General features: G+C 37.0%; 1 protein-coding gene across 1 annotated transcript; it reads left to right on the forward strand.

Moving 5' to 3' along the window:
* The first annotated feature begins 527 nt into the window (after positions 1-527).
* Positions 528-27,174, forward strand: LOC134745919 (DNA repair protein RAD50-like). The gene is made up of 22 exons (XM_063680030.1): positions 528-911; positions 1,513-1,687; positions 2,523-2,708; positions 5,184-5,397; positions 5,973-6,064; positions 6,797-7,006; positions 8,997-9,163; positions 10,182-10,330; positions 10,806-10,920; positions 11,652-11,888; positions 13,700-13,858; positions 14,969-15,082; positions 15,700-15,894; positions 16,349-16,495; positions 17,375-17,593; positions 18,315-18,475; positions 19,684-19,918; positions 20,011-20,217; positions 20,896-21,092; positions 22,990-23,094; positions 23,961-24,077; positions 24,769-27,174. The coding sequence occupies exons 1-22, from the start codon at positions 657-659 to the stop codon at positions 25,013-25,015; spliced, it is 3,903 nt and encodes a 1,300-aa protein (XP_063536100.1). The 5' UTR covers positions 528-656; the 3' UTR covers positions 25,016-27,174.
* Positions 27,175-27,260: the final 86 nt, after the last annotated feature.

The raw sequence follows: 27,260 nt of genomic DNA on the forward strand, positions 1-27,260 counted from the left end.
TTCATAAAAATATAACATTTTTGACGTGATAACGTGGTGATAACGTCTTATAAATCAATGAACACCGGTAGCATGCACGAAAAAGTGTCACGTTGTGGACAGATCTCCATGGTAACGTTGTAGACAGATCTCCATGGTAACGTTACGTATTGTTATATTTCTTATGACGTTATCACGCAAAATTATCGTCCATAAACTGACTACAGACAACCATATTTTTATTGTACATTGTACTAAACTTATTTTTTCATTTATCAATTCTCCTTTGAACTCCTTTCAAATTTAGTTATTCTTAATAATTATGATGAATTATAGTTTGTCCAAGGACTGTCTCATTTCAAACATAACAGGGAGAATCATACTATCTTTAATAGTCCTTTCCAAACTATACAAACTATCGTTCTTAAAATCATAGCACACTACCGTACCAAGGTCACGGTGCGGTTGTGTTATGATTCTTAGTATAATTTTTGCATTTGCAAATTTTTACTGTAGGCAACATTTTCATTACAAGTTGCGTCGCCGAGTCGCCGCGCTGCGCCGCCCGCCACTTTTTCCCTGAGTAGTAGAAGCGTCAAGTCAATAACGTTTTGCAAACGCCGAAACTTTGTTAGAGTTCTATTGATAAACCGTTTCTGTATGATTATTCTCCAATAATGGCTGGTATTAAATCTCTTGCCGTGAGAGGCATACGAAGTTTCGGTCCGGAGAAAAACGACGAACAACGCATCACATTTCAAACCCCTTTGACGCTTATATTGGGTCAAAATGGTTGCGGCAAAACCACGATTATTGAATGTTTACGCTATGCTATCACAGGGCAAATGCCTCCAGGTAGCAGTGATGAGTGTTTTGTGCATGATGCTAAAGTAAATAAATCGACAGAAGTCCTAGGAGAGGTCAAACTGGAGGTGAGGTTACTTTTATGTTTTATGCCGGGCGTACATACCGACTTCATAATAAGATGAATATGTATTGTATGTAGTTATTGTTTAGCAATGCATTCAGTAAGTCTAACTGGGAATAGATACGAATAGTCTTCTGATAAGTATTTATAATATATTATTTGCATAAAATCAAAAGGCACTAGCTTTGTAAACAACAAAGAAATATTAAAAGCAAGATTATCATAATTACTACCTATATACTCTTACTTTCCTTACGCACCCCTTCACTATAGGTTGCTGAAGTACTTAAACAAAGATCACAATCATATGTGACGTTTTCAATCAAAAGGTACCACATTGTCGGCTGTCGATAAGGTTGATTTCAAATTGAATGTATATGGAAATGGCGCCTTATTGACAACCGACAATAAGTACTCTTTTGGTTGAAAATGACACATATGCACAATAGCTATCCATGATTTTATTAACCCGTGGAGCGCCCCAGTTTCACAGTAGTATGGAACTCCTAAACTAGTTACAGACACGTGTGACCGTAGGGTGCTCCACGGGTTAAAGATATGAAAAAAAAAATGAAAATGATCTAAGTTAAATTTTTTAAATACAGATCTTAGCTCCAAACGATGAACAGCTAGAAGTTACCCGCGCCATGCGTGTGACAGCCCTGCCGGACCGCAAGGTCAAGTTCCAGGCCCTCAGCTCGACACTGCGGCTGACCAATGAACATGGGGAGTGTAGGGATGTCACATTGGATATGGATCTACGTATGCATAATGCTCTTGGTAAGGACTAGCTGGAGATTATCCCATGAACCAAAAGAATAGATTACACATTTTTTATTTGGAAACAAAATATTTTTCACCACACAAAAGAGAGGAAAATACTAACTTTAAAAAAACATCATTTCACTTAAGACGGTAATCTGTTAAGCAAAAGCCATTGTTTTTTTCTGCGAGCGGTCGACCATTGTGTGCCATTGTGTCTGACAATGCCACACGCCATAGCACGCGCTCAGGCACAATGGCACACAATCTGCTAGATCAAATCCAAATTAACACTATTAAATATTAATTCAAAATCAGTACTTAATAGTCAATTACCACCAGACAATAATCCAAGATCCAAGTTAGTCCTTAATAAATGAATTTATTTATTTATTATTATTATTAATAAGCAGCCAAAACGAGGAAACAACTCAAAATTTGCATGTAATTATTTTGCCAAGATTGTGGATAAAATTAAATTATCTCATCAGTTTTTGAAGTAGGTATCAAGAGAGCCTTTACCAGCTGGTGTCATGAAATATATTAATGAGTTTAATTATAATAGTGGAATAAAAAATATTCTATGGTATCTTATTCACAGTTTACTTTGATAGGTTTTTTCGATTTTATTGTGTTTTTGAATTGGATTGACTATCTTTAATAGCAAAAAATATTTTTAGATTTTTAATATTTTGCACTTGAAATTTTAAGCCTACTTGGTACTAACTATCAAAAAAAGCTATAAAAAAGTCAGTTCCTATCTGATCTTATCAAATTTTAAAGTTTATTTCACTTATTAGTCTATTTTCTACAATAAAAAACAGTTTTATTAATTCACATTTTATCATTCCAGGTGTCTCCGATGCCATCTTGAACTCCGTCATATTCTGTCACCAAGAAGACTCAACCTGGCCATTGGATGACGGTCAGAAAGTCAAAGAGAGGTTCGATGAGATTTTTGATTCGGAGAAGTACAGCGAGTGCTTCGAACATTTAAAAAAGCTGAGGAAGGAATACAGCCATGATATCAAATTGCTCGGTAAGATATTTGTTTAGTGTTTCGCCCTTTTACATATCACACCATAGTAAACATTATTTGAATGCATTAAGGTTGATATTGAATGGTAACTTTGCGCGTTAAAGTCTCTCGAGATCAAAATGATCCAGCAGCTGTTTGAAGTTGCAGGTTTGGATCGAGAGTCGTAGTAGGTGGCGATCACAATAGATCAGGGATGGTCGCAGTGATACATAGGCTATGGAGCCTTATATAGCCCCTAACACAAAGAAGAAGAAGTAGAACTTTGCGCGTCAGTGGACGTATTTGGCGTTCAAAGGGTCAACTATAATGAAATATATGTTGTGAAGCTAGAGTTACAACTTAAATATTTTAAACAGAAAGACATAACTGAGTATGTTCTGGCATGCTTAGATAGCATTAAGATTGAAAATTTCTAACATAAAATTCCATTATTATGTCTCCAAATAATTTCCATTTGAGTCACAACTTCACAAGCCTTTTGTTGAAATCATGCCAAGAAAAGTAATACTTACTTTGATTAATTTCAAAATAGTTTATTTGCTGTGCAAAATCTTTGCATGAAATAGATTTTACAGTGACTAATATTGCTCCTTCATTTCTTCTCCTTAATCCTGGGCGAATTCAAGCATTTGTTATAAGCTATATTCATAAATAATCTTCTTGTGCCATGTCCTCATCGGACGTCGGCGACCATCTCTCGGAACTTATTCCTATCCTGTGCCAATCTGCTCAGGTTGGCAGCGTCGTTAATATGAGTCCAGCTTTTAATATTGTCCATCCAGGCTAGCTTCCTTCTTCCTCTACCTCTTTTGCCCTCTACTTTGCCCTCTATTATTTAGAATTTGATATTTATTGTTGCGGTAAATATGTCCAAAATTCAAAATGTTTTATTCATGATAAACTTAAAACTAAAATTACATACAAAAGTATAGTAAAGCTATAGAAACTTATAAAATAGGTAGGAGTTGAAGTTTACCACGAAATGGTCTCGCCTCAGCATAATGCTGAACCGAAGGTCAGCGCTGATCTTCCGGCGGGACCAAAATATGAGATTTTTCTTTTCTTTACTGTTTCCAAAAGTTTAAATTTTTTCTTCATTCTTTGCAAGACTTCTACATTGGTTATTCGATCTCTCCATGATATTTTAAGCATTCTGCGGTAGAGCCACATTTCAAAAGCGTTTATTTTTGCCTCTATGGTTCGGTCTATGGTCCAGCCTTCGACGCCATACATAAATATAGATAACACGTAACATTTTACCATTCTCCATCTGAGTTTCAGGTTTATGTCTTTGTTGGTGAATAGCTTGTTCATTTTCATGAATGTGCTTCTTGCTATCTCTATTCTTGTACGTATCTCTTTACGTGGGTCCCATTTTTCGTTAAGAGAGCTTCCTAAATACTTGCAAAGATAGATATAACTCCGTAATAGATGGATACAGTCTAAGGAAAAAACGTGCCTCGAAAATCAAGAAAATTTGATTCTCGTTCAGAGGGCGCTACTAGCTTTGGCCTACTGTTGTATAGATGGCGTTGACGGTTTCGTTTGTTATTTAACAATTTTAACGCATCAGTGAAAGAACTTGGGTCAAAATCATAAAAATAATTAATGCAAATAAAAAAAATCATTTATCCATATTTAAATACATTTTATCGTATTTTTATAAATCTTCATTTTTAGTTTTAATGTGTGTCGACAGATGGCAGTGAATTTACTGGGGTTACAAAATTTACTATGACAGTACCGCTCTAGTATAAGTTACTCTATGATACTTGTAATGTTTGACTCTTTCAAGTGGCTTGCTGTTAATAGACAGCGTGGTCGATTCTACCGCGTTCTTGCTCATTATCATATACTTGGTCTTTGATATATTTATTATATACCTCGAGGCACGTCTAAAAATGTCCATACAACACGCACCTCGGCCGAGGCACGTCTACACTGGCCGTTTTGTGCGCGAGGACATTGCCTCGCGCGTATGTTTGCTCAGTGTGGACCCGGCAATCTAAAATACAAATACAAATAGTTTATTATCATAAAGGTTGTTTACATGTGCATCCATATATCCGTCAGACTCCAAACTAGGCTGAGCCTGTATCTTGGGAATCTGCGAGAGCGATTGACAATTACGTCCACATTATTATACATATCTTAATACTAAAAGTAATTACTACAATACAAGCTAAAGAATACAGAATAACTAAACTAATATAACTAAATATTCAAGTTTGGGTGTGAGCGTGTTTGTGTGGGTGGTGTGTGTGAGTGCGCCAAAATGGAGTGTGTGCATGTTTGCAGGTTTGTATTATGTGGGTAGGTTAGGCCTTCGTTGTCAGTTTTTCCGTCTCAGCATAAGATAAAGTATTCAACCATCTTGTCACTTTAACTTTGACATTGATTGTTTATTTTACCTGAGATTAGCCACAACCCTAATGTGAAAATATAATTAAAATATCATTTAATTTCTTATTGTAGAACAAGAAGTAGACCATCTTTTTGAGAAGAAAGAAGAGTTAGAAAAGAAGAAGCTAGACGTAGAGAACATAGAAACTCTGATCACGGAAGCCAATGCCAAAATAGAAGAGATGACTAAGGAGTTAGAAGAGGTGTCCGCTAAGTTGGAAACTATTAAGACTATGGAGAAGAGCATTGTGGGGCTTGAGCATAAGAGGGATAAGATTAAAGTCAAGTAAGTTTAAGTTACACTTGCTAATTTAGAAGCTAAAGGCTACTCCAGACAGGAACAATTTTTCGCCAATCTGATTAAATTGTCTGATCAAATCAGGTGGTAGGGACTCAAAATCCAATTTGGCTCGCCGATTTCGACTGCCTAGACCGATATTACCGATAAATGGAGGTGCAGAGGCAAGAATACCAATTTGTGACGCTAGTATTCGCGTTTGGGGTCATTTTTTAAATTTAGAGTGCTCAAATATCAGTATAAATCTAAAATTGGAGATTGACGATCAGTCGATTTAATCATCCTGTCTGGACTGGCCATAAAGTCCGCTGCAATGATGCCCCTTGCATAAAAGGCTCTTGTCACACACTCTAGCTTGTTGTCTTGTCACTTGGGGCTATCATCACATTAATAACTGCCAATTGCTCACTGCAGAAGTTTATCTATTTCATTTTCTGTTACCCAATAATCCAATCAAATTTAATTGACACAACACACAGAAACCCAAAAGAACCTTGGGTTTCATCAACAACAATACGTAACATGAAAAATAAGTAATGATGAAAATACGTTTCTTTTTGTAGGTTGGAGAATTTCCAGACTCAAGAAAAGGAATTGAAGAACACCATCAAATCTTTGTTTGAAGGAAATGTTGAAGAATTAAAAGAAAGCATTGGTAAGATTTACATTATACACTTTAACAGCTTTGAATGATTCACGGTTAGTTTCACTTATATTGACCGGAATATGGACCGTGATTACCTTTTGTATTGATGCAATAAAATATCGGAAGCTCGAAAACAATACAAAAGGTCCTAGGTCTAATTATGGTCCATATCCCGGTCGGTATAAGTCTATAGTTCGTTTATTTTAGCATTAGAAACAAGGTAAGCGACCTTGACGCGTCTTACCGCGAATAGATCAGAAAAAACAGTTTTAAAATAAAATGCAAAAATATTATCAAAAATTCAATCAGGATCATACATAGACAAGAGAAAAGGAGAATGTTTTTCTGTTGTATTCCCAGTCGTTTATTTCTTGCTAGGTATGCAATTTAAGTTTGTTTTACATTACCTATTCGGAAAAGGGCTTTTTCTTCCCTGCTAGAAGGGTTCAAAGTGGCACTTTTCTTCCCTGCTAGGAGGGATCAAAGTGGCACTTTTTTATTTTGGGACACTTTTTGTATTTTATGCATACTATTTTTGTAGCTGATAGTTCCTATTTTAAACATAATAATTTCCTCATAGGTGATGTGAAAAGCAATATGTCACATGGTAGCAAAATTATTTCCACCTTGGGCGTTAACACTTGAATCCTTCGTTGTTTGTTCAGGGTTTTTTTAGTGTACGCCCCCGCCGTTAATATGTCATTTTGCTCCCTTGTGACACAATCTACTATTTTCTTTCAGCAACCCACGACCAAACAGTAAGAGACAAACAAAAAGAGTTAATAGAGATTTACGAAAGGAAGTCAGCCTTCGACAAGGAGCGAGAGAAGATAGAGAACGAGATGACCTACAACAAGGTTAAACTGAACGAGTTTAACTTCCTAGAGAACCAGAATAAAGAGAAGGTTGATAGGAGGAATAAGTTGGTTGAAGAGGCTATGGTGTTAGCTGGTAAGTTACCTTTGACACTTTAATAGGCTAGATGACAAACTTTTATTAATGGTATCAATCGATCAGGTTTATTTTTCGGATCAAATGTCTATATGGGACCCATTGCACTACTAAAGCAATACAAAAGTCAGAAATAATAGTCAAAGTCCGACAGTCGTACTTCACTCGCGAAACGCTCCTAATAAAACGATAAGTGAACGTGACGTCAAGATCACTGGGAGCCCATCTTGAATGTATGGAAAATAAGTAAAATTGCAATTTTGTCGCGTTTATGCATATAGTTGCTATACAATCTTTTTTTGGATAAACTAAAATGCAAGGAATCGAATCAATCAATCGAATGGTATCTTTACTATATTCCTTTTTGGAAGTAAAAAAAACTTTTAGTTTTGCAACTTTTACATCCTGTATTTTTTTATCATTTCCACATATAGATATCCACATTATTGTGATAAATTACTAATTTGCTATCTATTTTACTAGCCTATTGCCCCACTTTGTGCAACATGTATTCTAATTAACTCGCATGACATAAAAATGTACATCTGGTCTCCCGCGATACAGGCCTAGCCTGGTGCGGGGACTCCTGGAACCTCCGAATGTCAATTCAGTTATGCACCAACTCTTTTCTGTAACTTGTGATATGTACTTACTATGTACTACAATTGTATTCGTTCTGTGCAATAAAAACATTTTTTATCTTTTTTTTTTTTATGTCAATTCTAGTATAAAATTGATACAAAATTAGTTTGGGTATATTGGTCAACTGAAAACGAGTATATCCCACAAGGTTGGGAAGAATTGTTAACGAGAGTTAGAAACACTATGCGCGGCTCGCCGAGGGTTTTTATGACTAGAAGAGATTACAGTTTTGCATAGAAATGCTACACACAAATGTTCATCACAATGAGGGCTAACGCGTATGAATTCGCCGCTAGGGGCGCTAGTGTAGATGGTGATCTTTTCCATAGTTCGAAATGTCGAATGTCACTTGTCACTTCAATGACTGACAGCTGTTCTTTAGTCTTTTGGACCACCACAGAGGCGCCAACTGGTGAGCAAAAAAACGATAGCCCTCATTACTTACTTACTTACTCCTCTGGCGCAGCGACCCAAAGTGTTTCTTGGCCTCCAACACGACAGTTCGCCTCTGATCCCGGTCCTGTGCCGTTTCTCGCCAGTCTTGGACACTTGGACCTCACCACAATTGCGAAAAAAAAAATATTTAAGCAAAACAAGTATTTTAGATACAGTAAAGTTACAGATATACGGTTTGTCATTTTGTATATTCTTTGACGTTAAGATATAAAAGGCTGAGACCAGTGAGACTCATTTGGCATACAGCCACAATTTAAAATTGTGTAAAAATATTTATAAATCAATAAAATTGAACACTTTTAATCATAAACAAAATAAATAGAATAATAAACATCGGTTTGGACCCGGGTATGTCCTTAAACTACGTCCAAAAGAGAGGTATGGGCACTGTGAATGACATCTCGCTTTGTGTGGTAGGGCACAGGACAGCGGATGTCATTCCAGATCTAGAGCAGAGCCCAACTGGGGAGGTACCTCCACCTTACAGAAAACCGCAGCCAAATAACACTAGACCCTACTATAAGTGTTGTTTTCCTGCCGGTGAGTAAGGTTGCCAGAGCTCGAGGGAGAGGAGTGTTAGGGTCGGCAACGCGCATGTAACTCCTCTGGAGTTGCAGGCGTACATAGGCTACGGAGACTGCTTAACATCAGGCGGGCCGTATGCTTGTTTGCCACCGACGTAGTATAAAAAAATTTTTTTGCTATTTCAACTAATTTATAGCTTGATTTCAAATACATTTTGACTTATTACCTTGTTTCATATGACTGGCATAACAGATTTTTTTTCTATTACGCCCGCTAAACCTGCGTGATATAACACCTTTTGTGAGCAAGTGTAATAAAAAAAAAAATATTATTGAAACTATATTCAACATCACTATTCCAATTGCAGAAATGGAATCAAAGAAGATACAATCAGAAGAAGAAGCAGACAAGGCCATCAAAGATTTACAACAAAAAGTGAAAGAGCTGAACAAGGATCTGACCACTACCCAATCCCAGGCTGATGATGAGGCGAACAAGTTGCAGTCTCACGTTAACGCTTGTAGAGATGCTCTGGTAAGTTTTCAAGAGAGTAGAAAAGGAACTTTTCACATCACCTATTCGAAAAAGGGCTTTTTCTTCCCCGCTAGGAGGGATCAAAGTGATCATACTATATTTTTAGGTTAAATAATATTTTGGACAAAACAATTTCCTCATGGGTGATGTGAAAAGCAGTGTGTGTCACATGGTAGCAAAATTATTTTCCACCTTGGGTGTTAACACTTGAATCCCTCACTACGCTTAGAATTCTATTATAGAACCCCTCGCTACGCTCAGGATTCAACTATAGAATCCTTCGCTTCGTTCAGGATTCAATGTACACCCTCGCCCTGAATATGTCATTTTGCTCCCTTGTGACACAAACTACTATTGAGGCAAAGGAATATGTAAAAGAACTATAGTAGACATAGTCTAAATGTAGGTTCATAAGGTAGGTCAAGACAAGTGCGCCCATAAGATAAGGACAATTGCACCTACCGTAGCAACAATGAGGTTGGCCGGTCGAAGTATTTCACAGATGGCGCCAGCATAGGTTTTCCTGTCAATCTCTGGAATTCAGTCAAATTCTTTTTTTATTTTATGGGTGGGTGACAACAAAACAAGAGACAAGGGAAACCTATGCTGGCGCCATCTACGAAAACCTTTTGACAGTTGCCAACCACATTGTAAAAAAAGTCGGGGCAAGTGCGGCTATGTCGTCGTACTGAGTCCCGACTTATCTTATAGATTTCGTTCATTCTTGGAAATAATTTGTGACCTTGCTCAGTAAGCCGTAACCTCGAAGGCGAAGTATGAGTGTTTTGTCATTTATTACGTTTATTACATGTGACCACAGAATAACTAATAGTACTACCGATGTGACTATTTTATGGATTTTAAATACATAATAATAACACGAAATAGCTTAGTAGCTGAGAATGTGGAGGTTCTTTATGCCTATGAAGCAATCATTTACTTAGTAACGCGCAAACTAGTGTATTTTGGCCATGAGTATATAATTTATATCTAAAAATCCTCATGTATGTGTTTACAGTCGCGACACAACGAGAAAATATCAAACAAGGAGCTGGACGTAGAAACGGTCAAGAAACACATTCTGAAGAAGGACAACGAAATAAATGACGCCAACGTGTCCCGGTCCAGGCTCGTTGAGATCGAAACCAAGTTGAAGGCCGCTGAGGAGTGAGTATAACAATCATCATCATTTGGGGCATTTTCTATGAAAAGGGACCTTATTGTCGATGGCGCTTACGCCGCACAGCGTCGCGCGGCATTGAATTTAAATCGGAGCATCGTTAATAATGGCGTAAGCGCCATCGACAATAAGGTCCCTTTTTATAGAAAATATCACATTTTGGTGATCCAATCGTGGATTTAGGTCTCTTCCCTGACTTTCCTCTTCTACTCCTGTCGATTTTGTGCCCGACTCATCCAATGCCTACCTCCGTGTTGCCGGACGTCGTCGACCCTGCCTCGGGTGTCCGCTCTGGGCAGGGTTCGAAAGGATAATTATCAATGATAGTTATCTTGATGCTGGAACCATTGTTAATTGTTCATCTGTGAGCCTTATTACAATGGGATACGGTCTAATTATGGACAGTTAAGTTGCTGTTAGTACATTTTAGATTCTATTAACTCAATAATTATTGTTAACCAGTGAACATCAGGCTGCCATAGATGAATTAAACACCGAAGAGCTACAGAAGGAAATGACTGAAGACGAGAAATTGATTGAACAAAATGAAAAAGAGCTTGAAGAGTTGAATCAGAAGGTAACCGCTATTTTGAGTTTATCTCAGTTTCAATAATGTTAAATAACATGATTTAAATTATTTCAAGTGAAACACTAATAACAATATTTGAAAATATGCAGTTTTTTAAATAAAACCATTATCAGTTTGATAGCTTATTAAATTGGCTATGTGCGAAAGGCGTGGTAGAGGAATAAAAAACAGGCCAAGTGCGAATCGGAGTCGCGCACCGAGGGTTTCGTACTTTTTAGTATTTGTTGTTATAGCGGCAACAGAAATACATCATCTGTGAAAATTTCAACTGTCTAGCTATCACGGTTCATGAGATACAGCCTGGTGACAGACGGACAGCGGAGTCTTAGTAATAGGGTCCCGTTTTTACCATTTGGGTACGGAACCCTAAAAATCGATATTATCAAGCTCAACATGGAAAAATTGCAAACATTCGTTGGCTAAAACTTTCATATAAGTCAACAATTTTGGTATCTCTTATTTTTAAAATAATGAAACGTGCTTTTGTAGCCGCCATGCGGGCGCTACTGTGCGACACATAGGCAATGAGCTATTACCGAAAACATTTGGGGCATTTTCTATGAAAAGGGACCTTATTGTCGATGGCGCTTACGCAGCACAGCGTCGCGCGGCATTGTATTTATATCGGAGCATCGTTTATAATGGCGTAAGCGCCATCGACACTAAGGTCCCTTTTTATAGGAAATACCACATTTATCATCATTTCTTTCTCTCAACAGGTAACCAAACTCCAAAAGCAATCCGCCAAGATAGCTGAACGCGACACCATAGACCGCTCCATCAAAGACAAGCAAGACCAGCTATCCAATCTTCTGTCTAAACACAGCGCAACCATCACAGAGCTGCTTGGTACCTTGCCGGAGGAGAATTATGCTGTTGCGGTGAATAAGGTTGAAGCGGAGTGGAGAGCGGATGTGAAGAGCAGCAAGCAGAAGCTTAAGGAAAAACAGAAGGAGGTTGGTACTTTTTAGATTTACTTGGGTACATTTCTCTCTGGCGTGAAACAAATTAGGATCAAGACTAATTTTCTACTTAGGACACTTTATGAGTGAAGACTCGGACTCCGAATCGGCTTGAGACGATGAGAGCTTAATATTACAGATGCATCAGATAGTTCTTTCCCGGATACCGGATGTTCGGCCTGACCATCGGCCGAATATTCGGTATACCACCTATTTACTATTACCCACATTTCGGTTGTTCAGGTGCGCATTGTGCAGGATTTAACCCGTTTCATAGTGAACGTTCGCGCGCACTCATTTCTAGGTTCGAAATGAGCGTGCAAGTGAATGGAATGTTTAAATTGTTTTATAATAATAAAAGTGTACGATTATTATCTTGTTTCTTAAATCAAATTTGGTTACTCCGAAATTAAGCAAAGTTACTATCCGGTATCCGGCCTTAATAAAAAATAAGTGCCGGATAGGCCGGATACCGGATAGTAACCGAATATCCGGTCCATCTCTACTTTATATTCTTGTCATAAGACCGATGTTAATTTTAATCTGAGAATTTGATGTGTTTGATATCAAATATCATTTGCTTAAGTGCCTAAACCAATTTACCGGCAATAAATAAAAATTAGGTTAACGATTCCACTTCAATAACTTTACCACGTGGTGCAGGTACTGGGATCAAGTAGGAATAGTCTAACCTTCGTATTCATAAACGTCTACTAAAGTTGACAAGCTGCTAATAATCGTTTTTCCCTTTCCGACGTATAAATATTAAACTTACAACTACGATTGATAAAAAATATAATAGACAAAAAAATTAGAGCAAACTGTAGTAACGATTACACGATCTTATTTAAGAAATTGAACATCCTGCCAGTGCATGATAAAGTTAAGTACTTAATAGCAACTGATCAATTTAAAAATCCCGAATTCAAAACTCCGCGAGTATACACCCGAGCGTCGAGGGGGTTAAAACGTCGTAAATACGTGGAACCAATCGCTAGCAACTACTATGGTAAAAGGACGCGCAAGTATATCACACCGCGAATAATGAACAATTTATCAATAGAAGACGAGTATGCTAGTAAAAACATCTTTAAATCAAAAATTAAGAAGTTGCTATTGGGTACAACGCATGACTAAATATATAAGATAGGTAAATATTGTATATAAATAAATAAATAAATATCCTTTATTGCACCAAAATCATACATTTTACATACATGTATAACTACAAATAAATTCTTAAAGAATAACAACATATATACCTACAACTTACACCTTGTTAATGTAATATAAAAGTAATATTGTCTTCGGTTACCGCGATAGTTACTCATGAAATAAAACTATGAAAACGGATTATATCGCGTATATTGAATTTATAATACATCCCGACGTTTCGAACTCTTTACAGCGTTCGTGGTCAACGGGTGACTGAATGGGTGAATATAAAAGTATTAACCTTATTAAGATAAGTTAATCATTAAATTTAGATTAAGGTACTAACATTGAAAATGAGTGCACCATTTCGCCGTTAAACGCAAGTTTGGCGAAACTTGTATAAGTTTAAAATGTGTTATACTTAAAAAAAAAAAAAAAAACGTATTGGTATGATGGAAAGGGATAAACGACTATTAGCGGCTTGTCAACTATAGTAGACGTTTATGAATAACTAAATCAATTAACAAAAATGCTGCTAAAATAACAAAAACATCTAAACGCAAAACCCCTTTCAATAAATGTGTGTACAACGTTCAGAACTTTTAGATTAAAAACTACCTATTAATTCAACTTATTTATTCTTATTATAGTTAACCAGCCTGGAAGCGGAACGCAAGACAGTAGGCGAGATGCTCTCAGAAAAGCGCGCTGAGATCGTCAAATCGGACGCCAAGATCAAAAAGGCTTGCGGCAACCAGACGTATGATGAGACCCTTAAGGAGCTCACTAGTCTAGTTGAAGATTTACAGGTAAGGTTCAATAAGTGTTACGTCTACCTTTCAACCTTTCCGCCGCCATTGACTTAATATAAAGTCAGTTTGGTGCCCAACACGCCACGACTTCATATCAAGTCGTGGTTTTGGTCAGGTTTGTATACGTGCAATTTTTAACATGGCGTTGATGACATGCACTTTATTACTTCATTAGCCGGGTCCACACAGAGCGAGGCGTGTTGTAGCGACATTTTTAGACGTGCCTCGCGCGCGCCGCCTCGGCCGAGGCACGTCTACACTGGCCGATTTGTGCGCGAGGAAATTGCCTCGCGCTCATGCTCGCACTGTGTGGACCCGGCTATTGACGTGGCGGCGAAAAGTATAATTACTAAACTCCCGTGAGACTTAAACATCGCTTGACATGTTGCGATCCGTTTTGAACATGTACAGTTAGCGAAGGTGGCCAAATATATCGAAATCATTCTTATTCCTATCATAAGAAAGGTGTTGGGATATATTTGGCCACTTTGGCTGAATGTACGCTCAAAACGGATTGAAACGTGTCGAGCGATAAAGGACGTAAATTACGTTTTATGTATTTTTAATTTTTGCTTTTTCTTGTGTCGCTTGAATCATATCTCACGAAGCTTATACTTGGTTATTTGGTCTAGAGATGGGCCGAATATTCGGTATTCGATATATTTGGCATATTTTTCAATGTTCGTATTCGGCCGAATGGTTCAGTTCGAACTGCCAATTATTTACCGAATAAACAATTTTTTTTAAGGGCTTCCGCTAGTTAGCGCGGATGCACTTTGCGGTCAGGTATGAGACGTTTCCGTTTCTTTTCATAAACATTCTTGGTTGGTTGGGACGAGAAGGGTCAAAAACACGTTATGAGTGCAGAACGCCGACCGGAATGAACTTGTTTTCAGCGTTTAAGGCAGTTTTAGCCCAACCGAATATTCGGTTCGGTATGTGCTGAACCGAATATTCCGCCGATTCGTATTCGGCAAAGCCCATATTCGGCCCATCTCTAGTTTGGTCTGGCTTGTTAGAAAAATGTTCAAAAATGTGTACTCTTAGTTGTTTCGTCCTCCACTCACCTAGTATGATACCTACCTAGTATGTACCTGATTTTTTCAGGAAAAACAAGCCGTATTGCAAGCGTCAACTGTCGTCATCGATAAGTACAAGAGTTTGTTGAAAGACACCAGCTGTTGTCCGCTGTGCAACCGAGGGTTTAACTCTGACCACGAGGTATGTTATACAATCCCTACTTGTAGAAACAATATCTTTGGTCAAATCGATGGCAAGCGTGGGCGAGGAAAAGCACCCACTAGATGGTCTGATGGTGTGAAGAGGGTGGTCGGCGGCAACATGCAGTGCGTGACCCATATGGCTTATAACCGCACACTATGAAGACGGAGCATACATGGTCGCGATCCTCAGCAATGAGGGATCGAGAAAGAAGAAGAACATGTCATCATCATCTTCCTAACGTTATACCATCGTTTTTGCCACGGCCAGCAAACCCTGAAATATTTTTACAAACTGAAGCTTACAGATAATTAACTTAACCTAACTGAACTTTTACAATAAGGCAAATATCCGTTGACCCCTATCTAGGCGCAGCCACGAATTTACGAATGCAACCAGCAGGCGAAGTGTAAATGTCAAGTTTAAGCTTGCAATGTAGACCACAAGATGGCAGAACCTACAATGCACATTTTTATGTATGTAAACTCTAGAGGTGTAGCACCTATTATGGCGTGCAGTGTCAATTCATGATTCCGATTTAAACCACAAGATGGCAGACCTTCCAACGCGCACGGCCCCTATAAGGTGTAGTGATTCGATTATTTGCTTATTTTCAGGTGACAGACCTCATATCCTCGCTAGGGAAGCAAGTCTTGAACGTTCCTGCCGAACTAGAGAAGGTCACAGAAGAGCTACAACGTACTTCGGCAAAGAAGGACGAGTTACTTGCACTGAAGACCGTCAATGGGAAGATGTCAAGCTTGAGAGACAAGGAGAGGGATATAGACACAAGACTAGAGGGACTTGATGAGGTAAGATAAGATAAGATGTTTATTTGTAAAGTCATGTACATGGGATGTTATTAAAGTTATACAGGAAGCTTCCATGACACTCTGTCAGGGCACACAAATTGTCTTATATCTAGCTTATCCTCCTAAGGCCCAGCCATACAAATGAAAAATCCAAAATTTGCCACTGAAATTTGAAACTATTGTGTATGGAATAGAGTTGATTTTGCATTGTTTGTAAATTGAACGAAACAAAGCAAAAGCGACTTCCGATTGAATATGATTTAAATTTCATCGAACTGAAGAAGTACTGTAGGTAGGACCTTGGGCCTTAGGAGGATATTTACCTGGTATATTTTTAGCCCGTCCGAAACCTTGGTCCATTCCTGTCATCAGAACTTTGGTTTCTTCTTGTGACTAGACTAATCTCGACTTGTGTCTACAGTATTCACGTATTAATATTTTCATCCTGTTTCAGAGAATCAAAGCCCTCAAAACAACAGTTGAAGAGCTCACAGCAGCGCTCAAAGAGCCTGAACAGAAACTGCAAAACCTCAAGCAGATATCAGGAGACATGCCGCTCCTGGACCGCTACAAAACTGAGATCGCCATATCTACTAAGAAAGTAAGTATTTTTAAACAAACGAAAATTTTATAGTCGATACTAACACTACAAATATTGCCCCTATTTTCCGCTCTCTTGCCTGTCAACTTAATTTCAATTTAACACTTTAAACTCGCGTTTTGTACACATAATTAATGTCATTACCGGGTCTAACGCGATTAAATTTCATTATTTTACTTTTTTTTAATAAAAAGCAAACAGTCATTCTTTAGCATTAATCAGTAAATTAAGCAGCAGTAAATAGACCTATAGTTTCCTTAAATTACATATCAAAAATACATAGCCTGTTCCGTGACCACAGCTAGTGCAACATAGCTGAAACGTCGGTAAATATCATAAAATAGGTAAAATAATGAAATTTAATCGCTTATTTAACCGGTTATTAACCGGTTTTTCAATACAATTTAAAACCGGTTTGCATTCCCTAGTTAAAAACTAGCCTAGTAAGCTCTGAAATGGGGTTGGCAACTGTCAAAGTTTTTATGGCGCCAGCATAGGTTTTACCGTCTCTAGTTTTGTTCTATGAAATCTGACTGGCTTAAAGGATTCTAAAAAAAATGCTGGCGCCATCTATTATATACTTCGACCTGCGAACCCCATTCAGCGTACTAGCCTCAATCGAAAAAACTGGCCAAGTGCGAGTCGGAGTCGCGTACCGAGGGTTCCGTACTTTTTAGTATTTGTTGTTATAGCGGCAACAGAAATACATCATCTGTGAAAATTTCAACTGTCTAGCTATCACGGTTCATGAGATACAGCCTGGTGACAGACAGACAGACGGACGGACAGCGGAGTCTTAATAATAGGGTCCCGTTTTTATCCTTCGGGTACGGAACCCTAAAAAGAAAGATTAGTCACTAAATCCAATTCAATTTTCAGTTAGAGGACATCCGCTCTCAATGCGACAACGGACTAGACACCGACATGACTCTAGAAGAAGCGAGCAGCCGCCAGCGCGACCTGCGACACGAGACCAGCACGCTCCGGACCAGGGTCCGGACCAGCCAGAAGAAACTCAACGCTCATCTTCGCAAGCTGCAGACCAAGGCTGATGCCAAGAGCAAGCTGAAGGAGAAAACACTCAATATTCAAAAAAAGGTACTTAACTTACTTGTTTTATTCCGTAGATAATTTATTTTGAATACCAGGGTCCGGATCAGCCAGAAGAAGCTCAACGCTCATGTTCGCAAGCTGCAGACCAAGGCTGATGCCAAGAGCAAGCTGAAGGAAAAGATGCTCAATTTACAGAAAATGTAACTTGTTTTACTTCATAGATAATGCTAGGAAAAGCTCGGCCGATAGCGAGACTTGGAAAGAAGTTAACTTGATGAGGATCAGGGTCTGAGCCAGCCATAAGGTTTGCAAGCTGCAGACAAAAGCAAAGTATAGTTATGTTTTTTACCTGAAGATATTTTATTTAAAATTTAGAGGTTGCTACTACCAGTACCACCGGCCAACTTTTTTTATATACGTACTTACTGCGATGTGCGATATGGTTTGCTTTAAATATGTTCCATGACAATATTTACCTATTATAATAGTTTATGATACTTCTACATAATAAAAGGCCTAATTTACGATAATATCGCCTTTCTTTGATTTCACAAATTTTCAAATATCGGCAGCGACCCCTAACTAACAATTTAGAAATTTATAAAAAAACGAGAATGTTTTCTAATGCAATAGATCATTTGCAGATGGTGATATAAACATATTTTTTTTTGTACTAGTTTGAATCACCCGATCAAATTACAAGCTAGTAAGCTTATAGTTTGATCTGAAATCAAAACGTTTTTTTACGTAAAACTGCTTTCATCAGGTCCAAGGCATTTGCACTCTCCAAGAGGCGATCAAACAACTAGAAGAAGACAAGGACCGATACAATGGAGAACTGAAAGAGTTGCAGGCAGCTACGGAGGGCTTCAAGAAGGATTTACAAGACAAGGAGGATGCTAAAACAGATGCTGTCAAAAAGAACAGGTTAGTGTGTCTACAGATCAATTAGAAGAAACCGGCCAAGTGCGAGTCGGACTCGCGTACCGAGGGTTCCGTACTTTTTAGTATTTGTTGTTATAGCGGCAACAGAAATACATCATCTGTAAAAATTTTAACTGTCTAGCTATCACGGTTCATGAGATACAGCCTGGTGACAAACGGACGGACAAACAAACAGACAGCGGAGTCATAGTAATAGGGTCCCGTTTTTACCCTTTGGGTACGGAACCCTAAAAAGATTTAAACTTTCACGATTTGCACATTATTGTTTACGAAAAACTAAGTTTTAAAATTACCTCCGACGTTTCGAGGACTGCATATTCATAGTAAGTAAGTAAGTAATTAAATATTGCCTTCAGTTACCACTATAGTTACTCATGAAATAAAAAACTATCACACGAACTATTTACACGAACGCTGTAAAGGGTTCGAAACGTAGGGATGTATTTAGGTATCCTTGCCTCCCGCTTGAACCACATATGAGAAACTCAGCCCTAACTAAATTCAATATACGCGAATCGGAATTGCCATTCAGCGGGGGAATGTAGCCAGCATTATGGGCACCCTTCTGCAGGGGTCTGGGGGACTATTTTAGTTATTTTTAGTTTAATTGTAATTTATTTTATAAGGTTATAATATTGTGTTGTCGTTTGCATAGATTATATTAATACTTTATTTTAATTATTTATAATAAATACTTTTGTATAAACGCGATATAATCCGATTTCATGAGTAAATAATTGTGACGTTTTCAACCAAAAGGTACCACATTGTCGCTTGTCGATAAGGTTGATTTTAAATTAATGCTATATGGAAATAGTGCCTTATTGACAACCGACAATAAGTACCCTTTTGATTGAGAATGGCACAATTTGTTTTTTGTAAACTGTGTAGGTACATGAAGATGTTCAATATAAAGGTATCAACAGTTGCTCGTTTCGAGTGTATTAATTTCTAATATAGCGAGCGAGCGAGCGAGCGAATTTATAGCCTTAAAAATAAAACTATATACATTATAACATCTAATACATAACTCGCTGTTTCTATCGCTTGGTTTTTTTTTTTTAAACTATAAAATTCATTTTCTGTAAGAGACCGTATCAACTTAAATTTGTTATCATCTAACATGTCATTGTGACAAACTCTTTCAGATACACTGTCTCACAACTATTTACAAATCTTTCTCTTCCCAGATTAATAATAGAATCAAAGCGGAACTACATCGCTAAAGTGGTGAAAGCCGTGGACAGAATCAAGACGGTACTATCCGAGTTACGCCAGCACGAGGAAAAGAAGATCCCTCTGCAGATGAAGATGTTCAACGAGCTGAACGACAAGTTGTCAGACAAGAGGAAACAGATACTTATTGACGAGAGCGTGTTGGGGAAGCGGAGGCATATCTTGAGGGACGAAATTGCTAAGCAAGAGGTATGACATTTTTATGCAGTTAAATAAATATATATTTATGTAAGTATAAGAAAGTTTTCAATTCTATTCTAATCTATTTCATATTTTTCCAGCTCAACCAACGCGACTTGGCTGACAACCTCAAACTGCGCGGCATCCAGACAGACATAGAAAATTGCGAGAAAGAGATCTCCGAGATAGCGGAGAAGACCAACGGTTTCAACATGGATCTGCTGAAGGAAAAGAGTGCCCTTGCAACTAAGGACAAGCAGATTAGCAAGGAGAGGGAACAGAATAGAGGGAAATTGAGCGCGCATAAAGTAAGTAAACTGTGTACTAGTACGCTATATATAATGAGGTAGGTTTGTCAGTCACCTTTTGTCCCCCAGAGCGAAATTAGAAGCTCCGCGAAGCGGGGCTTCGTAGATTTTTAGTAGATTCCATTTATGCCAGTCTCTCAACTACGTTCCTGCTAAATTTCGTCGTTCGTCGTTTAGATACCAGATGACAGATGTCTAGTATTGCTGCATTGGAACCCAGACATTTATATACTGTATCTATCTTATAACAGCGATATAAGATTCAAAACTGACATCATATTATGATGTCAATGGGCACCAAGGGGCATCAACATCATCATACATTTCAAGTACATATTTCAACGTTAGCTTGTGTTTGAGACATGATTTCAACACAAGTCAATATGTAATACAGATCACCCAATCGTGTAATATTTGTAAGACTGAATATATGGCTAAATCATTTATTCATTTGCAAGAATGTAGTACACAATACAAATTATTATAATATAAAAATGTCCGATGCATTCTGTTTTTCAAAGCATGCAAAAAATGTTCACCTAAACCTAATTAATAATTATGTAAATGACAAATAATTACAGCAAGGTAAAATGAAATGTATAGAAGCCATCTGTTACATATAAACTAAAGATTTCAGCATTGTCCCAAGCTTTTCTAATTTATTTCTTTATCCTACAGGATAGACTGAAACAGTGCAAGCAAGACTTACAAGACATGATAGACGAAGGCATAGAGAAGACCTACAAGGAGAAATACTACCAACTCACGGTGACCAAGGCCGTGAGCAAAGACATTAAAGATTACTATATGGCGCTCGAGAAGTGCTTGCTAGAATTCCATAAGGAGAAAATGAAGAATATCAACCTTATTGTAAGGTAAGAGTTTAACCCCCTTATTCATACCAAAGAGGATATAATAAGATAGAGCGGTACTGTCATAGTAAATTTTGTAACCACTGTAAATTCACTGCCATCTATCGACATACTTTAAAACTAAAAATGAAGATTTATAAATACGTTAAAATGTATAATAATATTGTCTTCGGTTACCGCGATAGTTACTCATGAAATAAAACTATGAAAACGGATTTTTTTTATCGCGTATATATATATATATATCTTTACTTGAAAATAATTGTTGTGTATAACTAGCCTTATGAACCGATTTTGCATGTACAACCAGCCTTAAAGTTTATAGTCTATGATGGTTCATTATTTTTAGTATGTGGGTATTTTTGCACTTTGTAATTTTTCCTCAGTCACCCGTTGACCACGAACGCTGCGCTGTAAAGAGTTCGAAACGTCGGGATGTATTATAAATTCAATATACGCGATATAATCCGTTTTCATAGTTTTATTTCACGTTAAAATGTATTTAAATATGAATTAATGATTTTTTTATTTGCATTAATTATTTTTATATTATTTTGACCCATGTTCTTTCACTGATATGCGTTAAAATTATAAATAACAAACGAAACCGTGAACGCCCTCTATACGAGAGTAGGCCAAAACTAGTGGCGCCATCTGATCGAGAATCAAATTTTCGTGAGTTTCGAGGCACGTTTTTTCCTTAGACTGTATCCATCTATTACGGAGTTATATCTATCTTTGTTCATACCCATATTCCTTATTTAGTTAAATCAAAGATAGATAGGATCCATTTGATCATAAAAATAATTAATGCAAATAAAAAAAATCATTTATCCATATTTAAATACATTTTATCGTATTTTTATAAATCTTCATTTTTAGTTTTAAAGTGTGTCGACAGATGGCAGTAAATTTATTGGGGTTACAAAATTTACTATGACCAGTACCGCTCTAGTATAAGTTACTCTATGGTTAATTTTTTTATTTTTTTATTAAGGTCTACCAACAGTTATTACATCTGACATTTAATTTACGTTAAACCATAAGAAACATTCAGTGATGCATAACTAATTAAAGGTAAACACAGCATTTAAAAAAAAAGGAAACAGTAAACTTAAAGTAACAGTTAATGGCTAAATATTAATAAACATACTATTTTTTTATGTTAATATTTAATAATTTTCGGAACCTGGGCAATGAGTCAGAATGAACGTCACAGCAGTGGCCGTGCTTGTTTAACAATCTACACAGTCGTGGAATGGGTGAATTGGCGCCTAGGACGGTTTTCCTAAATACCGGAGACAGAAGGTCTATTTTGTTTCTAGGATATCTATATGGCACTCTAAATCTTATTTTGCGCAAAAGTTGTGGACAATCTATGTAGTTATTTAAAAAGTTTATATAGAAATTGGAGATCTAGTAGATCTCTTCTTTTATCAAGAGTATTGATTTGGAAGTGTCCTAGTCTCTCTGAATAAGATATGTATTTGCTAGCTAGTTGTGTGTGGCTAGATATATGCCAAAGAAATCTCTTCTGCACTCTCTCTATTCTGAGGCAATGGGTTGAAAAGTGTGGCCGCCAGACCGTGCTACAGTATTCTAAGATGTTACGAACGAAGCAGTTATAAAGAAGGATTTTAGTACTTGCTCTTCGAAATTGTTTACCAGTTCTTATGATAAAACCTAGCATTTTAGAAGCCTTCTTAATAAATTATGTTTTATCCCTTTCTTACAAATACATAAGTCAAAATGACAGATAAAGACAAACGATTAATTTTTCTTGAAAAATCGTGCATTTTAAATAGTAAAAGCCGGAGCACATACTGCAAGCTCAAGCTATAAGCTATGGATGGTATAGAATTGAGTTTTTATCAGTCATATTAAGTTTTTTTTTCTTCAGAGAAATGTGGAGGAAGATCTACAGAGGAAACGACATAGACTATATTGAGATAAAGACTGATGGCGGCTTAATGGAAGACACGGACCGGTACAAATATAACTACAGGTAATTTTGTGTATTTAAAGTTTGTTATTTGTTCAACTATTTCTGCTACATCTCTTTATTTGATATGGCAAAGATAACTAATGCAGAGCAAATTTTAACGATTAAATATTAGCTGTAATATTGCCTTTCAATGCGAAGTAAAGTAAATTAATACAATGCATTATTAATATGCGAAATTAAGAATATCAATCGGGTTGGCAACTGTCAAAGGTTTGGCTTACAGGGCTGGCATCCAGGACATTAAAAAAAAATTGACACAATTCTAGGGATTGACAGGGCAAGCTATGCTGGCGCCATCTGCTAAATACTTCGACCGGCCAACCCCATTGCGTGGAGACTGAGTTATCTTGTAGGGTGAACTACCGTAAAATGGGGTTAGTAGGGTTCGCGGGGAGAGTTGGGTGATGAATGGGGTGAGAAGGGATGAAAGGGGGGTGAGATGGGTTACTGCAACAAAAATAATGTATTCCAATTTAACTATAGTAATACTCATAATAAAAAAAAATCTATTCAACAATCTTCCAAAATCACCTTTGTATGAAATCCTATCTCACCCCAATTACGGGGGACTACGGGGTGAGGTGGGATTTCCCGTTTATCGCCAGTTATAAAATGGAACTACCCAAAATAAAATAAAAACTAAAATACAAACGTCCGGAACACTTATTATACATATACACCATTCAGTTTGCATATGCAAAAATAAAATGTTTATCGAGGTTTGAATGTCAGTTTTGTCCCTACTCACCCCATTTTACGGTACTTCTTTTATTGTAGAAAAGTGACATTTTGACATGTCGTTAAAAGTAAGTCATTCGACTAGTCGGTCCAATCCCCTATTTAAACCTTATGGGATGTGGTTGTAGAGTGGTGCAGTGCAAGAACGGCGTGGAGATCGACATGCGCGGGCGCTGCTCGGCGGGACAGAAGCTGCTCGCCTGTCTCATCATCCGTCTAGCGTTGGCGGAAACCTTCAGCACCAGGTTAATCATATATTTTTCTCACTTGCTCCGTAATATTTTTGTATAATCATTCCTAGTTTACGAAGGCCCTTGAGGCATTGTCCCAAGAATGCTGGCGGCATTTCCTCGCTGTATCGCAATGCTGATACGTTGTGCGAGGAAGCCGCCAGCTCTTCGGTCACCAGTTACTTCAACCAAGAGCCTGTTTTAGATTTAATCTAGTTTTTAATTTCGTTTACGTAGTACCACTGTATATATCTTGTATGTAAATAATTAGGTAGGTAATTGAAAAACTATGTAAATAAAGTTTAGTTTACGAAGGTACATGAAGTCGATTTTACAAGCTTTTATGTATTAACTTGCCCTGTTAGTATGTATATTAGTTAGTGTGAGTCAAATATTGGAAGCTAAATTTGACCCATTTCCCGATTTTCGATTGAGCTGAAATTTTGCATACATAGGTAAATCGGATGACAATGCAATATTATGATGACATGGAGCTAATCTGATGATGGAGACAGGAGGTGGCCATGGAAACTCTGTGATAAAACAACGCAAAGTAATTATGTTTGGGGCTGTTAGAATTGGCTCGATGAGTATTAGTTGCCTGTGGAAAGAAAAGTAAAGATAGCGATAAAAACTTGCACCAAAAATGATTTTTTTGCCAAAATTTATTATTATTTGTTATTTACTTTCAACTGTTTATTCTCAGATTCGGCGTCCTAGCACTAGACGAGCCAACTACAAACCTGGACCAGGAAAACATAAAATACCTGTGCATGGCGCTCAACGAAATAGTCCAAGAGCGAATGAGTCAGAAGAACTTCATGTTTATCATTATCACGCACGACAAGGAGTTTATCGACTCGCTAGGACATATCGACCAGGTGTCCCACTACTATGAGGTGTCGAGAAACGGCAAGGGCAAGTCTGAGGTGAAGAAAGTGTGCTTCTCTTAATTTGTAATCTCAAAATTTAAAGACTTATGGTAAACAATTTGTCACCCTGACAGTCTAATTTGTCCACTATTTTCACAAAAGAATGCGACCCTGTCTAAAACATGATTCATCCATTAAATCGATAAGTTTCCTGGGTTATTTTCGTTTACCTACACCCAAGGAATCCAAGTATTTAAAATAACATTTTTATTACCTGGACTTCTTATTAAAATTATATATTTTTGTTCGTAAAGGTTGCTAAAGTTGCTAAGGGCTGTGTTTAAGGGATTTAATTTGTATTTTCAAATCGATGATGAATATTGGTTTGTTTGAATTTCCATTATTATATGAATGTGATTTATAAAATATCTAATTAATAATTGAAGATTGAGTACCTATACTCAATAGGGTTTACCATACTGTTTTCTAAATTTATAAATTTCTTATTTTTTGACATTTTATTTCGATGATAGAACTTGTGCGAATTAGTCTGATAATATTGTGTAAGTGATTAGTGCAATATGTTTAATTATCATCAAAAAACATATGCGTAAGTGGCAAAATTTTCATACGTATATTACTTATGGCAAATCTGTTAACCCTTTATTTGGTCATGTGCATTACAATGAACATATTTTTTTACCATTTTTTTTGCTATTCTTTCAGATTGTTTGGAATTACAATCTTTATTTCTTGTATCAAATAAAGGGTTACTGTAGTGCTAAAATAATAGTCATACAAATGTATGATTTCTCCAGTAGAATAAATAAAATGTTTGCGGGTTGTTTGTTGGCAACTAAACTATAATTAGTGAACATCTATATGCTTACTTAAAAAAGCTCGTATCCTCGTAAGGCCCACCATACAATATTCTCCTATTTTTAATTTGAACCTTGTATAGTAAATTGGAATGAATTTCGTTTGTTTGGGAAAGCAATGAACCAAAATCAATGCTACTTGATTTGCTTTAGGACCTAATTAGATTGAAGCGGAGTGTACACTGTAATGCACATTGGGTCTTACCGGGGATCAAGTATCAATTCAGAACTAAGACTAGTTTTTTCGAGTAGCGACCGATGTCCACATAGGTGTCTAAATGGCATAATAAACATGTAAACTGATGTGATCATAATTAATGATTACTGATCATACATATGTGACGTTTTCAACCAAAAGGTACCACATTGTCGCTTGTCGATAAGGTTGATTTCGAATTGAAGCTATATAGAAATAGCGCCTTATTGACAACCGACAATAAGTACCCTTTTGGTTAAAAATGGCACATATATCGCTGATACGTACTCCTCATCGTAACTTTTTATATACTATTGAGTAAAGTGGTTAACACGGAAGAGTTCAGCTTGCTAACAATAATATTATTGGCACGGCATGAACAAATCAAACAATAATTTCAGACCAATACAAATTATTATTGTTAGTAACTTTGTATTTGTAAACTAGAAACCTAAATAAGATCCTAATACATATTAAATCACATTTAGAAACGGGTCTATCGCGAATTTATTTTGTTACCTTTATTTACCGACGTTTCGACACAGGTTTCACTGGTCGTGGTCGCGGCTAACTCCTAATAATACAAGAGTTATAGCAATAAAGCGCTATGTTCGCTATATATAGGGATCGTTTATTCATTTACGTACAGCGTTTGAAAGGTCAAGAAAGTATTGTATTGTGTGCTCGATTGTAAACATAAATGTGACGTTTTCAAGCAATAGGTACCACATTGTCGCTTACCATAAGAACGAAAGCTAGTATCTTTATAAGAATAACCTGCCAGAGCGTCTTTATGGCAAGCGACAATGTGACACATTTTGCTTGAAAACGACACAAATAACTGTTGTGTATGTGAGCACGTACTGCGGGCATTGATTTTTTTTAAGGCTCCTAAATATCCCTTAAATTACATCAGGATGCATGTTATTTGTCAAACGGGCCGTACATTTCGTGAATGTTTTAAAAAACATTTTTGAACGTGTTAGAGAAAGTATTAGTGTTTTTTTTAACTATGCCCCACGTACGAATTAGATTTCAAAATAGTTTCATAATCTTCATTAAAATGTTCGTAATGTAGGTACATACCTAATTCATGTCATATTTCCAAATAGCTGTAAGGAAAGGTGAATTAGCTATCAACTAGAAATAAACAGATTTCTATTTAATATTAGTTTTATTGATTTTCAAAGCCATAAGCCATAAATATATAAGTAAATGTTATTTACCATACCATACAGTCAAATACACAGAA

Source organism: Cydia strobilella, chromosome 12, assembly GCF_947568885.1.
Source record: "Cydia strobilella chromosome 12, ilCydStro3.1, whole genome shotgun sequence".
Taxonomy (NCBI): domain Eukaryota; kingdom Metazoa; phylum Arthropoda; class Insecta; order Lepidoptera; family Tortricidae; genus Cydia; species Cydia strobilella.